General features: G+C 49.1%; 2 protein-coding genes across 2 annotated transcripts in view; one reads left to right on the forward strand and one right to left on the reverse strand.

Moving 5' to 3' along the window:
• Positions 1 to 1,392: 1,392 nt before the first annotated feature.
• LOC119095809 (protein KRTCAP2 homolog) lies at positions 1,393 to 7,538 on the reverse strand. Its single transcript, XM_037218663.1, has 3 exons — positions 7,446 to 7,538; positions 4,075 to 4,357; positions 1,393 to 1,603 (listed from the first exon to the last, which is right to left on the reverse strand). The coding sequence occupies exons 1-3, from the start codon at positions 7,447 to 7,449 to the stop codon at positions 1,498 to 1,500; spliced, it is 393 nt and encodes a 130-aa protein (XP_037074558.1). The 5' UTR covers positions 7,450 to 7,538; the 3' UTR covers positions 1,393 to 1,497.
• Positions 7,539 to 8,181: 643 nt separating this feature from the next.
• The window catches only part of LOC119095011 (protein tweety), a 50,916-nt gene continuing 45,263 nt past the window's right edge, over positions 8,182 to 13,834 (forward strand). The window contains exons 1-3 of the mRNA XM_037217917.1: positions 8,182 to 8,347; positions 12,515 to 12,649; positions 13,654 to 13,814. Of these exons, the coding sequence (XP_037073812.1) occupies positions 12,533 to 12,649; positions 13,654 to 13,814 (278 nt within the window). The 5' untranslated portion in view covers positions 8,182 to 8,347; positions 12,515 to 12,532. The remainder of the gene's footprint in view (positions 8,348 to 12,514; positions 12,650 to 13,653; positions 13,815 to 13,834) is intronic.

A 13,834-nucleotide genomic window follows, 5' to 3' on the forward strand; every position in this document is an offset into this window, starting at 1 on the left:
ATTACGAAAACCAGGGTCTCCGCGATGAGTCGGCCGACAGTGATGGATAACTTGTGGCGAATTCCGTTTTATTGCTGTGCTTCGGTGAATGTGCTTGCTGGAATATCTGGTTGCAGTGATCATCATATCATTCAGTGGCATGACGAATGTGTAAAATACAGAACGGCTTTCCTGTGCTTGCATTTCTGAACCAGTTGGTACGCACACATCGTAGTTAAGGAATACGATGTTGAATAGACCGAAAGCATTTTCATGCATCTGTATGAAAAAATAATGAGTAATCCACAAACACTATGGATAAAAATTATGCAACAAATGCACCAAATGATCCGAATGACCCATACTTCTGCCCTCGCTGATCCGTGAAACGACACGGAACCGAGTCATAGATATTCGGCAGCCATTAATAATCGCAGATATCACACAACAGCCAACGCGACTTGAAACTTCGCCGAAGTAGACTGCGCACGGCCGAGCGATGTACCGGGCGAAACGACATGGCCTCCAACAGGCCGCGGTCCCACCGCCCCTCCCCCCCCCCCCCATGGCCCCATGACGCGTGGGTGACGGCCAGCTGCCCCCTGTGAGTTGGGCAGGCGCGGCACCCTTCAACCCGGGGCGCTCATCATGGGGCACCGGCGATGCTGAACTTGAAGACAGCGAGGGATCGAGAGCGCGCCACCCAGGATGTGGAAACAGAGTCGTGAGTTCACATCCCGCTCCATTATTGGGCATGCCATCACACCCTGCGCCATCGCAGAACGTAAGGTGTGGATAGTGCTGACAGAACGGTTCATACTGAAAGCTGGACAACGATTAGTCATGATGACTCCTCGATGTGCACCCTTTGATTAGAACCCATAAAGATGCACCGAAATGGAAACAGAAGCAGAGAGAAGGGAGCTCGACTGCCATTAGCCGCCCTCTACGCCAGTGATGACGTGCACTGTACGCGTACCACCGATCTGCCGGCATGCTTTCGCCCGATGCGAAACAATGCCTTTGGAATGAATGTGTATTTTGCCTTTGTTGCGTATTGCAGCTCACATACGTCACGCGTGGAAAACAAGTGAAAGGCTCGTGTCTTGAACTCAGCTATTAAGTGAGCACACGCGCGTGCCACACTTCCACGTAAACCAAACAGCATCAACATGTTAGGATCACGGACCATGGCCATTTCGGACATAAAACAAAGAGCATTAACCCCCAAGCAACGTGAATTTAGCGCAAAGCCCAATACGAGCAGACAACACACTGCCAGACAAGCAAGCTGTCATCACACCTTATTCTCTCCAGTATGAGCGCTTTCGGGTAACCTTTACAAAACCTTGAGCAGACAGCACTATCGCAGTGCTCTCCGCTCATTGCCCCTCCCCCCCCCCCCTCCCGCCCCGGCGTTAACTGCAGCAAACCCTTTGTGCATCCCAAGCCCGAGGCGCGGTCCCATCGCCATCCTTTACATGACGCCACCTGCGCCACGGCCGACGAGGTACAGTTTCATCGCCGCTTCTTAGATGGCGCCACCTGCACCACGGCCGGCGCGGCATAAGCGGCCTGGGATAGCCGGTTCATGTAGTACAGGATGGCCAGGGACGAGATGAGACTGAAACAAGGAGACGGGCGTCAGTTGCCGCCGCTGCGGGGAGTGGTGCCGGGAGACGGGCGTCAGCTGACACCGCTGCAGGAAGTGGTGCTGAGAGACAGGCGTCAGTTGCCGCCGCTGCGGAGAGTGGTGCCGGGAGACGGGCGTCAGCTGACGCCGCTGCGGGAAGTGGTGCTGAGAGACAGGCGTCAGCTGCCGCCGCTGCGGAGAGTGGTGCCGGGAGACGGGCGTCAGCTGACACCGCTGCGGGAAGTGGTGCTGAGAGACAGGCGTCAGCTGCCGCCGCTGCGGAGAGTGGTGCCGGGAGACGGGGGTCAGCCAACGCCGCTGCGGGGAGTGGTGCCGGGGTACGGGGGTTAGTCGCCGCCGCTGCAGGGAGTGGTGCCGGGAGACGGGCGTCAGCTGACACCGCTGCGGGAAGCGGTGCCGGGGGACAGGGGTCAGCCGCCGCTGCGGGGAGTGGTGCCGGGGGACAGGGGTCAGCCGCCGCTGCGGGGAGTGGTGCCGGGAGACGGGCGTCAGCTGACGCCGCTGCGGGAAGCGGTGCCGGGGGACAGGGGTCAGCCACCGCCGCTGCGGGGAGTGGTGCCGGGGGACAGGGGTCAGCCGCCGCTACGGGGAGTGGTGCCGGGAGACGGGCGTCAGCTGACGCCGCTGCGGGAAGCGGTGCCGGGGGACAGGGGTCAGCCACCGCCGCTGCGGGGAGTCGTGCCGGGGTACGGGGGTCAGCCGCCGCCGCTGCGGGGAGTCGTGCCGGGGTACGGGGGTCAGCCGCCGCCGCTGCCAGGAGTGGTGCCGGGGGGACGGCAGTCAGCTGACACCGCTGCAGGGGCCAGCACCAACTGGCGTGCGAGCAGTGCCAGGGACGGCTCCTGCCATGCCGTGCGGTGGACACGCCGCGAAAGGTTCCTGAGCAACGGCGAATGCTTCTTAGGCAGAGCCTGTGGTGTTACAAATGGCTAGCAAATGACAGCGAGGACAGTTCTGAGACAAAATCCTCTGATCCTATCCGACTCAGCGATGTAGCTTCTCTTAATTAATGCTCCGTATGATCGTGGATGATGAAGGCAGACACTCACCATAAGAACAGCGTAATCACCGCGCGTGAAGTGAACATCACATGCACCGCCTATATTTTGATGCTGCAGTCCAAGCAAAATTCACTCCTATCGGACCCACACCTTTGAAGGAGGGGACCACTAAAGCCCGTACCATACCACACCCGATAAACGGGATGTCGGCTTACTCGAATTTCCCACTCGATACAGGATATCCAGGTTCGCTTGTATAATCTGTGTGCTGTGTCTAAATGCAGAGTGTGCTGCAACTCTGTCTAAATGCGGAGTTGCAGACCGTTGACTTCCACACAACACATGTGGGAATTAACTATTGTTGTTTGTTGGTGTCTTGGGGCGCATCGACTGCAATGATCATGTTGCGTCCATGTGTTTTCAAGTAAAAACAACACCTGACAACCGTTTTTACCCAGGTTCAAAGGCTGACTGGAACAGCAATGCTTCGAAGCTATCAAAAATGCGGGGCCCTAGGATAATGCGCATAACTTTTTCACGTTTTTCGACTTAGGCCAAAACTATCGATTGGATGAATTTCTAGGATCAATGCCGTCGTTAAACAGTGCTTATTGTGTGAAATTCCAAGCGCGCGACCGAATTTGGCAACGAAAGTTCAACGTGTCAAAATGCTCGGCAAGGCCGTCCTACCCTCAAACGTCACCTGACCTAAGCGTGGCCACTGCCACCGGCCGCAGGCCACCGTGTCCAGGAGCGAACAGGGAGCGCACATAGCGACTCGAACCAAAATAAAGCGACTTGTATCTTATGGTTCATCATCGTCTTCAAAGCATCTCATCCATCATCATGCGTTGACAATGCACTTCTGCCGTTGCACTTGTGTGTTAGTGGGTAAACTTAGTGTGCTAGGTAGGGGGTGGCAAGCAGATTTTGTTGTAATGTTGTATCAATGTATGTGTGAGTGTAGTATCTATGATAAATGTGTAGCGTGTGCCTGTGTGTAGAAGTGTAATTGATGATCGACAATACGTAATCTGTAGAAGTGTACACCCAAGCTCAGATGGGCCTCAGTGCCTTGTACGAGAACATTCCATGAATTACATTCTATTTTATGACCCTACCCGCCACGGTTGGGTGTGCCGGAAGGCAGGCGCACTCACCAACTGAGCTACTGGGACGGCTTGAGATGTACACTGAGGTTAATTCACACTTAGTGCAGTGTGCGTACTACAGAAGCAGAAATCAGGCGTACCACATGATCCGAGCGTGACCGCGCTCCAACGGTTTTCTGCAAACCACTACCAGTTCACCACGATATCCCCCCGCGCACTCCCATTCTGCAGACCAGAGGAGTTGAAGCCCTCCCCCCAACATTCCCGCCCACCTACTCGACCACCTTTCCACGCACCGCCGGCGTCCCTGCCGCGCCGCCGTCCTCACCAGACTGTGGTGCAGACCCTGTGGATCATGCCTGCCGCCGTGCACGCGATGGCCAGGCAGAGCAGCACCTCCAGCAGCTTCGTCTGGAAGCCCTTGCCGAAGAGGGCTGCTTCCAGATTGCCTACGGCCGTCAGCATGAGGAGAAATAGCAGCGAGCTGGCTGCGCCGGCGGCCACTGTCAGCGACGGCGAGGCGGACAGCTGTGGCTTCAGCAGCTGCAGGCCGGCGAACAGGCCCACCGCTAGCAGCAGCGACAGCACCAGCGACGTCTGGCTGTTGACCGCTGTCGGAGGTGGACAGATGGCAGGTATCTTTACGAAAATGTTTCGTTTTTCAGATTTTACTGCAGGCTTTCCCGGCTGAGCCGCAATGCGCTCGTATGATAGCATTACATAAGATTTACAATGGGGCGCTCCATTGGTCTTATTCATTCTTTGATGGCAGTAGCAAAAAGGTGACCATTTGAGACTGTCAAATCGATCCTTCCTCATCCGCGTTACGCGCGTAACCATTGGCTGCTTTGTATCTCCAACCATCATATACCTGGTTTACTGCACAATAAGACAAAAGAGGGGCACAAGTTATTGGCACCCAACTGGAAAAATAACATCCAAGCACACAAAGTATACCAATGATGAATTAATTCAATATAAAGCTCACGGACATAATTCAGGCCGTGCACCCTGTTGTGCACATTAAAAATGCTTATGAGGAACTTGAAACTTGCCCCCAAGCAGTGTGGCAAGCAGCTTAGAACCTATCCTACCCCCAAATTGGATTTCATCAGACTTCAGGCATATTACTTTGCCATCCTATATGTGGCATCAATCTTTCATTGCTCTTTTTAAAGAATAAAATGCAATTTTGTCACAATCATGTCAAAGAAAAGAGGGGAGTGGCACAACTGGTGAACAATTAATGTAATAGGCAGGACAATGGTTAGAGGATACATCATTTACCTATATTTACAATAATCCCACAAACCTATGTGCCCCATAGGGCAGCCTTATGCAATATTTACAGACATGCACCTGAATTCCAAGGGCGGATCCAGGATCCCATTAAGTTCTATGGTTATTGGATCCTGGATCTTTTTCGGGACTGCAGGCAAATGACTGCTTACTACTTGGTCATTTCAACACTCATAGCTTTTCATATGCCTGGCTGCTTGTACTAAGATTTACAACAGCATGAGCGAGCCATACACAGCCCTGTCATGAAATCCACAGAGGTAAGCATTGAAGAGCAAAAGCAGAACGCACAAAGGTTTAGGTTTTGTGCAAAGGACTAAACCACAAGGGAGCATGAAGTGCTACTTTGTGGCAGAGTTCACTGATGGTGTACTTATGTGCCTGGATGAGCATCTGTAAATAATCAACAAGTACACCAGTGTCACAAATCAATAAGCTCCTTTCAATAACAGCCAGTATTAAGCATATCTCTGAGTCTGAGTCTGAGTATGAGTCTGAATCTGAGTCTAAGAGTCTGAACACCCCTAGGTTTGGGTTCAGCATGTAGACTTTTGGGGCCCAGGCTCAAATAGATTGGTCCCTTTCACAGATGAATCTGACCATGCTCAAATTCAAGGTACAAGTCATTTTCTTGGACTCAAACTCAGACTTAAGCCCACATAAGAGCAGATTCAAACTCAGGCTGATAAATTATAAAATGGTAGCAGAACCACAAACTCCTTTGCTCTCCTCTTTGCATTTTCCCTCATAGCCTGGTGGGGCAGACTATGGTTCTATTGCACCTGACACAACTGGCACTATAACCAAAGTGAACCCACAAGGCTGGGGGGGGGGGGGGGGGGGTGGAGGGGTGGGGGATAGGGAGCAATACAGCAACATGTTCAAAAAAGTGGGCCTCCAACAGAAATTTCAGACTTCTATGGCATGCATTGTTACCACACACATGTTGAAACCTGGCATTATTGGTGGATCAGGCCCACAATAACACATCAGCTGGAAGCCTTCTAATGACATCATGTCATGCTGCTTTTTGGAGGGCTGTGGAGCTTTTGTTCATACACACAGCATTTAAGAACTTTCTTACAATGGAGCCAGAACTGATTTCTTTGAAATATGTCTAGTGCAATTAGAGACCAAATAACATCTTGCCCTTCAACTGCTGCATTGCCACCTCTGAACTTGAATGGAAAATGCTGTCCCTGGGTTCCTCCAGGGCCTCTCCTTGCTGTGGCTAGTGCAGTCTCAGGCGAGTCCATTAGGTTAGCCTTTGGACTTACAAAGGAGTCAGAGCTGAGCATTGGGTGCACCTATTCTAAATATCCTGATTTCTTGTGAAACATCAAGTGCTGAAAACAGGGATTTATACCATGGGGATCATGCTTCAAACATTAAAAACCAATGTTGAATCCTGAAAGCCATTTTCTGAATAGATCAAAGCACACTGAAATATGTTTCTTGTTTATATTTTCTTGAAATAAACTACAAATAAACTAGACATGATACCTATATAAGATTACTGCATCCATTTCTGCAACCTATCTTTTGATCTATACAATGAACTCATCACTGCCAGTCCAAATTGCTGTGATAACTGACCTTATTTGACTCCACAAAAGCTCTGCTGCTTTACAGCAGTAAAGCAGCCTTTGACTTGTTCCTTATATTGTTCTGGCATAATGATGCAATAGTTTGGAAAAAAGGGCATGGTATCCTGAAGAAAAAGGATAGAGCAGATCCTTAAAATACAATATATATTATCCTTGCAAATGTCACCTGCAGGTATCTACTTCACTCACAACATGAACTTGCAATGTTCAACACACTTTCAAATGCTGTTAATGTGGCAAAATTAAGTTGTGATGCATAATGACATGTGGAAGACTCAATGCTAAGATAATAAATTTTGAGCAGAGCAGTGCAGGACATAACTAGTATGAGCAAATTAGATTGTCAGGAAAATCCTAGAGCACTCCAGTCAAGAAATCATCAGCCCCTGTCCTAGGCAGAAAAGCTGGCACCCCAATTTGGGGCTGGCTTGGACATGCCCCAAGTGTCTTGTCAACTAGTCTGCTACCTTCTACAAACTGGGCCTTGATAAAATCGTGTCGCAGTCTGACACCTTCAGCAGATGGGTGCGTAGCTCACGCGGGTTTGACTGCCTATCACATTGAAGAGAAACACAAAAAAGCTTACACGAATACAAATTATTATGACATGCCACAAGGCAAACAGAAAATAACCAAGCAGGGCACAAAGAGATACCGGTATCACTTGCAGAGCAAGATTTTGAGCGCATTGCTGTGCATATGCTTCGGGGGACGTTGTAAAATTTCAGCGGTCACAGCTGTGGATGGCCCAAATTGATCTGTACAGGCAATACTACACATTTCAGAAACTTACACATTTCGTCGATTACTCGCACAATAAGAAGAAAATGCCGACGCCGAGCTAGCACACCCCACCCGCCCAGAAACCCAGACTTGCCGTGCCGGCAAGAGAGCGTTTTACTACCCTCAGCAAAAAAAGCGACACATGAATGCACTAAAGTACTGTTTGATTCGATACCACGCTAGTTATGTTTGAATGACGTCATGAAACCATATTTGCAAATACGTTAAACACACTTACCAACCTAGCTTTCTCGTTCTAGGCCTCACGTTAAAATAAAGTGGAAGAATGTGTTTGAATGAAATTATACGCATATATGAAGTAGACTCAGAAATATTTTATATCATTTGGAAAAATCAAAGCCCTGATGGCAATACACCTTCACCATGGCACGCAATCGGTTTGCGATTAGAGAAACTGCCACTGAAAAGTTTTTTTGATAATAAGGTGCCTCATGCGTCTTGATGACTTTAAATCGATGTCAAAGAAGCAGTCTAAACTTATTTTCAAAGAGCTGTTCCAGGCAGGAGCGCCTAATGTGGTATTTGGTAGCGTTGAGTGGATGCCGGCTAGCAGAAGCGCGTCGTATATCGTAATTACTGCGCCATGGAGGTTTGTGTTATGAGCGTCAGTAACCCGTATCGTACGAGGCGCGGCCGGGCCATTACAAACGGGGTCGAAGAGGTGCCTTTGTGTGGGCTGATACATATTGGGGTGTGAGCCTGTGAGTGTTATCCAGCAAGTGAGCGAATCGTCGCTTGTATGGCGCCCTGGATGCCTGAAGCCTTTTGGTTTTTGGTGGTTGTCGGTGTTCAGATGTTGGTACCTGTGGCGTCGATTGTGGTTTGCGAGAAAGTGGCCTGGCAGTGGTCTGTTCGGTTAATTCTGACTTGATCCCACCTTCTGTAAGACTGGTGAGCTGTCACTGTCAGCTGCACTGGAATGTTGTTGAAATCGATAGTTATAAGTGGTGGCCACATCACACAACATAACAGTTCTATTCTTCATTCCCTGCTTATTAGGTAGGCATATCCCACTGATCATGCAATTATATTTGGTGCCAAACTGTTGCATGATGATTACTAGTCAACAGTAATTGCATTCATTGCTGAACTTTTTACACTATTAGCCCCATCTCTTGTGTTCCTTTAACAGCACAGCATCACTTTTCAATATGGGTAATGCTATGAAGACCAATCACGTATATCACATGGTGCTGATTACATGTTTCTCAAGTTCAGTCTTGCAAGTATATTCTTAAGAATTAAGGCCAGTTGCCTGCACCTGTCAGGTTGCCTCAAATTGAGACAGCAGGAAAGGAAAGGATTTGAAAAGCATTTTGAATAAACAATCTTAATAATGTCATCATCATTCATTGTTTATTACAATGTTGTTTAGATCTCTTCTCAGTCCACTGAACATTTAGTGCTGGCCAAGTGTTCATCTAGCCCGCTATTGAAAAATCTATGATAATGCAGCTTTGGCACTAGATGGTGGATTGTTTTTAGAATAGTGGCTTCAAATTGCCTGTGGAATAGCATTTCTTGAGTTGGGCTCTGAAGTGATGGGCTCTTGTTTGTTGCACATGGGGAGTAATCCCAAACCTGTGGTCTCTTAATACTGCACTTAGTTTATAGACCACCCTTTTGCTGTGATGTTTTTAAGGCTGAGGAAGTGAGGAATGAGGCCATCCCTAACTAATCATAACTCAGACTTGCCTTAGTTAAAGAAAAGCATGGCGTGGGATGGCATCAACATAAGTACCATATTTTCTTCCGAGCATTAATGCAGGCATAGTAAGAACCATGAACTGGCTTTTACTGCTAGTTGTCCTTGTATTCTTGTCAGCCACTTTTATTTAACCAGCCCTTCTTGAGCAGGCAGTATCTAATTCAAGTCACAGCCCATCTTTTGCACATATTTTCTCCTTTCTGTATTCAGTATTTGTCATGTCTGGGAGTCAACTCACATATAGATCCTGTAGATCTGGAACTGGATGCCTGCAAGCATGTTCATATTCCATGCTGCTGGTATGCAAAACTGTGTGAGCTAGGAGTTGGAAAATCTCAAAACTCATCAGTTTTAGGCAATTTTTTTGATAGAGCATGAACAGAGAGCTCAAACCATGCAAATATAACTTTACCTTCAACCTTATTGTAGTTCAATGTAGTTTGCCTGGCCAGATGTCTTCCTGATTTTGGGTTATAATTGTGGAAGCCCCCCCCCCCCCCACACACACACTTATAGAACAGTGCAGTGTCAACAGTACATTGTACAATGTCATCAATAAGTTTGGGGTTTAAATGACACCATGTGGAAGCAATCTGTTTTCTTGTTAACTTGTTTCTTGTCTTTCAATGTTCACCCTGCAGTATCCATGTTTGGGTATAATTCTGCTTATATAATATGGCATAATAATATTTGGTATACTTTTTCTGTCTTTGTTTGGGTTTAAGATAACACCTAGATCAGACTTGGTTCATGACTGCTAGGATTCATACCAAGTGGTGAAGGGCTTATGACTTAAGGCTGAAGGCTGTGGACTGATGACTGGGATTCATGCTTTGTGAAGAGCTGTTGTACACTAAAACAGCAGGACTTTGGCTGGGATTAAGGACTAAATATACACTTCAGGCAGGACAGGACACAGTTGGGTACACTTTGTGGGCAGGACGCTGCTTTGTGACTAAGAACTCATGCTACATATACTGGTACCGGACCTGCGATTCATCTGTGAATGACCTCTGTGACCCATTTTAGGTTGCACTGGCTGATTCACACTTGAGCTTGTGGCCCAACATAACTAACTCAAAAATAAAGGTCATAGTTTTATGTTGGTGATATGAAACAGGCAAATATAAAGGTGTTTAACATAGTTTTTAGATGCTGTTCGGACACTGTAGAAATGGGACCTGGTTAGAACAATGGGTGATCAGTTTGAATAACCACTGTAGGCTCATGCCCCGGAAGTGGCCGTATCCGATCCCGTCTTACGGCCAGCGTACTTCGGTGACCGGCGTAGGCTCGTACCCCGGAAGGGAGCGTATCCGGTGCCGTCTCACGGCCAGCGTACTTCGGCGACCCACGTCGGTCCTGTGCCATTGGGAGTGGATCAGAGACTCCTGTTAGCGTGGCCAGACATGTGGGGACGTTTTTCAAGGCGATGGTGGTGGTGGTGGTGGTGGTTTGGGGTTTTGGGGTGCATCGACTGCTGTAGGTCATGCAGCGCCCATACGTCTTTCAAGGCATGCACAGTGTTTGTTTGATAGGTCATGGGCACATATATTCGCGCGGTGCACGGGTGATACAGGTCTCTAGCATGTGTGACTGGGCTCTGCTATCGGCATCGTCATGACATTGCCGATGGTAGCCGCTGAACAATACGCATTGTGTTGTTTGTGGGCGCACGCAACTGCGACAGTCAGGGATGACGAAATGGGCAATGCGTAGCATGCTCTAGAAGTTTTGAAAAAAAACTTTGTAGAAAAACCAAGAGAATGGAGAGGTAGGCGCGTTGATACCTCGGCGACGTGCCTTTATCAAAACGAATATCAGCAGTCCGATACTGCCGATATTTGTTTCGATAAAAGCAGGTTGCTGAAATATCGACGCATCTATATCTCCATTCTCCTTGCTTTTTTCTACGAAGAATAGGCTACTACTACTGGGTCATCCATATGCGTAATGCTCCTCGCGAATGCACTCAAAAACTCATGGAAAGACAAAGTTTTTGACAACAAAGACAATGTTTCAGTGTGCATTTTGAACTTGTTTAACACGCTCTCGGGTGGGGGGCCAAATTGACACCCCACCGAAGGTTTTTCCAGAATGGTTTCTGCACGGCGCGGCGTAGCCGTGCCAAATTTTGCATAGCTGTTCACAATTGGATAGCGGATCGTTTGGCGTAAGACTTTTAGATGCACCTTGTGAGATCACTGACCTATGGCAGGTCAAAGTTAGGCCATGGTTTCAGCAAAGTCAATTTCTAGGGAATCGTTCAGTATGGTGCAACAACGGCTATACAACGAATACGACAAAGCCCTACATCTTTGAGATGCTTTTTAGGCAACACTAACATTAAATGAGCAAATTAAGTTGACCTAAGGTCAGGTATGAAGGTCAGACCAAGGTCAAAACCAACCTGTTTAGGGCGTATTGTATGCGGTATTTTCCGGTGCTCATTTTGAGTTCATTGATAGCAAGAACCGCATCAGCGTTTTCAGTTGGCTTCTTAGAGGTCATATTAGGTCATTGACCTAATATGACCCAGGTCGATTTTTTTTAAAAAAAGAACAGACTGCCAAGTATAATCTTTGTCCCTTATTCAAATGCAAAACTCGGGCAGTCTTGTGTGATTTTGGTCACCATGACCTTAAAAGGGTTAAGCAAGGTCACTGACCTTGAATGAGCTTGTGACCTTTTGCTTAGAAGCAGTTATCTAGGTTCTGGGGACACTTTGGAGACCAACCTGAAATTTGGCCTTGTTTGACCTTATTTGACTCGCAGGTCATGACCTAGTGACCTCAGACTTTGACCTAAGTGAGTTCACGTACAGGTCAGCACACCCTGCAATTTGGGTGTCTCCAGCGTTCTTAATTCCCGAGATCTTTGGGTGGGTTTCTTTTGGGTGGACCCCCCCCCCCCCCCACCCACCCAAGCGACGTGTATCCAGCCGGGCACCCGGGCGCGTCTTAAGGCCGTTCTTTCCATGCATGGCCATAGGCCCAGTGTGAAAAATTTAGAGTCATTGAGACCAGGGCGTCCAATAAATGTCCAAAAATAACATCAGCAACACCACCTTAGGTTCGGCTGGGACACCCCAAACCTACCGATCTTGCCGGTGTTGCCTAGGTCATTGGCTTAGCCAGCCTAACCCCCCCCCCCCCAAAAAAAAAGAACAGCAGGAGGGTGAAAATTATCCGTAGTGAGATATTTTTGGATCTCTTAAGACCCGGCTGGATTTCTCTAGACCTGGAGACAACGTGCTTGTCTACTCGCGCACTTCGTCCCCGCTGTTGCGGTCGCGGCGCTAGCCCCCGGGCCGCGCCTGGCTGACGGCAGTTTCCGTTGCTGGCCGACAGGCGGCGCGCGGCGCCGGCATGGACGAATACACGGTGCCGGAGCTGGCGCAGCTCCTGCACCGGCTGCCGCACGTAGGTGCCGACCTCCGGCCCGTGTCCGCCCAGTTCAACCTCTCCAGCACCAGCTACACAGAGGTACGGCCTTCACGCGCCTTTCACGGGGAGGGGACAGGGGCTGCCCCCGACAGGAGGTCATGAGGTGCCTTTTGCGTTACACTGGTTGGGAATTGTAAAGGGCACGTTCTCCCACCTGCTCGCTCTCACGTACCTTTGTTCAATGTATGCCATGATATGCTTTATCAGCCCAAGCAGATGTAGTTTCGCTGTTTGTGCTTGTCTCACGTATATTGTCAACTGAAAGGAGACCTGTCTATGTTGAGTGGATGTTGCTGAATATTGCAACAGGCTGCTTTGAAATGGGAGAAGACTTCATTGTTTATGTTAGAAAGGGCTGATATATTTCCTTGCCACTACATTGTGCTGTCTTATGCAGGTGGCAGAGTCATGCCAGACAAGCTTGATAGACCAATTTTAAGGTCATTGAAAGACTGATTGCTCTTCGCATGCTTGTCTGCTGTCTGGTTTGCTTGATATTGGTGTTGCTGTACCATTTTCATCCCATTTGTCACTATCAGCTGAGTGTCCATGTTCCCTGCATTCCTTGTCAACAGTCCTCATTAGCTGATTACCCATATATTCCTTGCAGCCCCTGCTATACACCCACTATCAGCTTATTGCCTCTTTTTGTTATAGAGCATTTTATGACAGTCATCTTCAGTCAGTCTAGTCTTTATGTATCTATTGCATCCACCTCAGTGTGAACAGTCCCTGCCGGCTGGTCGGTGTCAGCTTCTGACAGTCGGCGGCAGGCTGCAAGCTGTGCTGGGCGGCGAGCGTTAGCAGCTGACGCCTCCCCCTCGCCTGTGACTACAGTCCCTGCTGGACAGTTGGTAACTGACGTCTCCCCTCATCTGTGACTGCAGTCCCTGCTGGACGGTCTGTAGCTGACGCCTCCTCCCTCGCCTCTGGCTGCAGTCCCTGCCGGGCAGCCAGTAGCTGATGCCTCCTCCCTTGCCTCTGGCTGCAGTCCCTGCTGGGCAGCCAGTAGCTGACGCCTGCTCCCTCGCCTCTGGCTGCAGTCTCTGCTGGTGGTGGGCTCGGTGCCGGCGCTTTGGCTGGTCTTCACGCTGCTGCTGCTGCTCGTCTACTTGCTGACTCGCTGCTGCTGCGGCAAACACAAGCAGCGCCACTCGTTCGTCGGTCTCAAGTGGACGCTCGGCTTCACAGCTGTGCTCACCTGGTGAGTCCTGCCATCTGTAT

Source organism: Pollicipes pollicipes, unplaced genomic scaffold (genome assembly GCF_011947565.3).
Source record: "Pollicipes pollicipes isolate AB1234 unplaced genomic scaffold, Ppol_2.1 Scaffold_4219;HRSCAF=4965_pilon_pilon_pilon, whole genome shotgun sequence".
Classification (NCBI taxonomy): domain Eukaryota; kingdom Metazoa; phylum Arthropoda; class Thecostraca; order Pollicipedomorpha; family Pollicipedidae; genus Pollicipes; species Pollicipes pollicipes.

Excerpts from the sequence above, each read along its gene's own strand:
- LOC119095809 (XM_037218663.1), bottom strand. Across the intron at positions 1,604-4,074 it reads AGGGTCTGCACCACAGTCTG|TCTCATCTCGTCCCTGGCCA; the intron begins GTGAGGACGGCG and ends TCCTTGTTTCAG.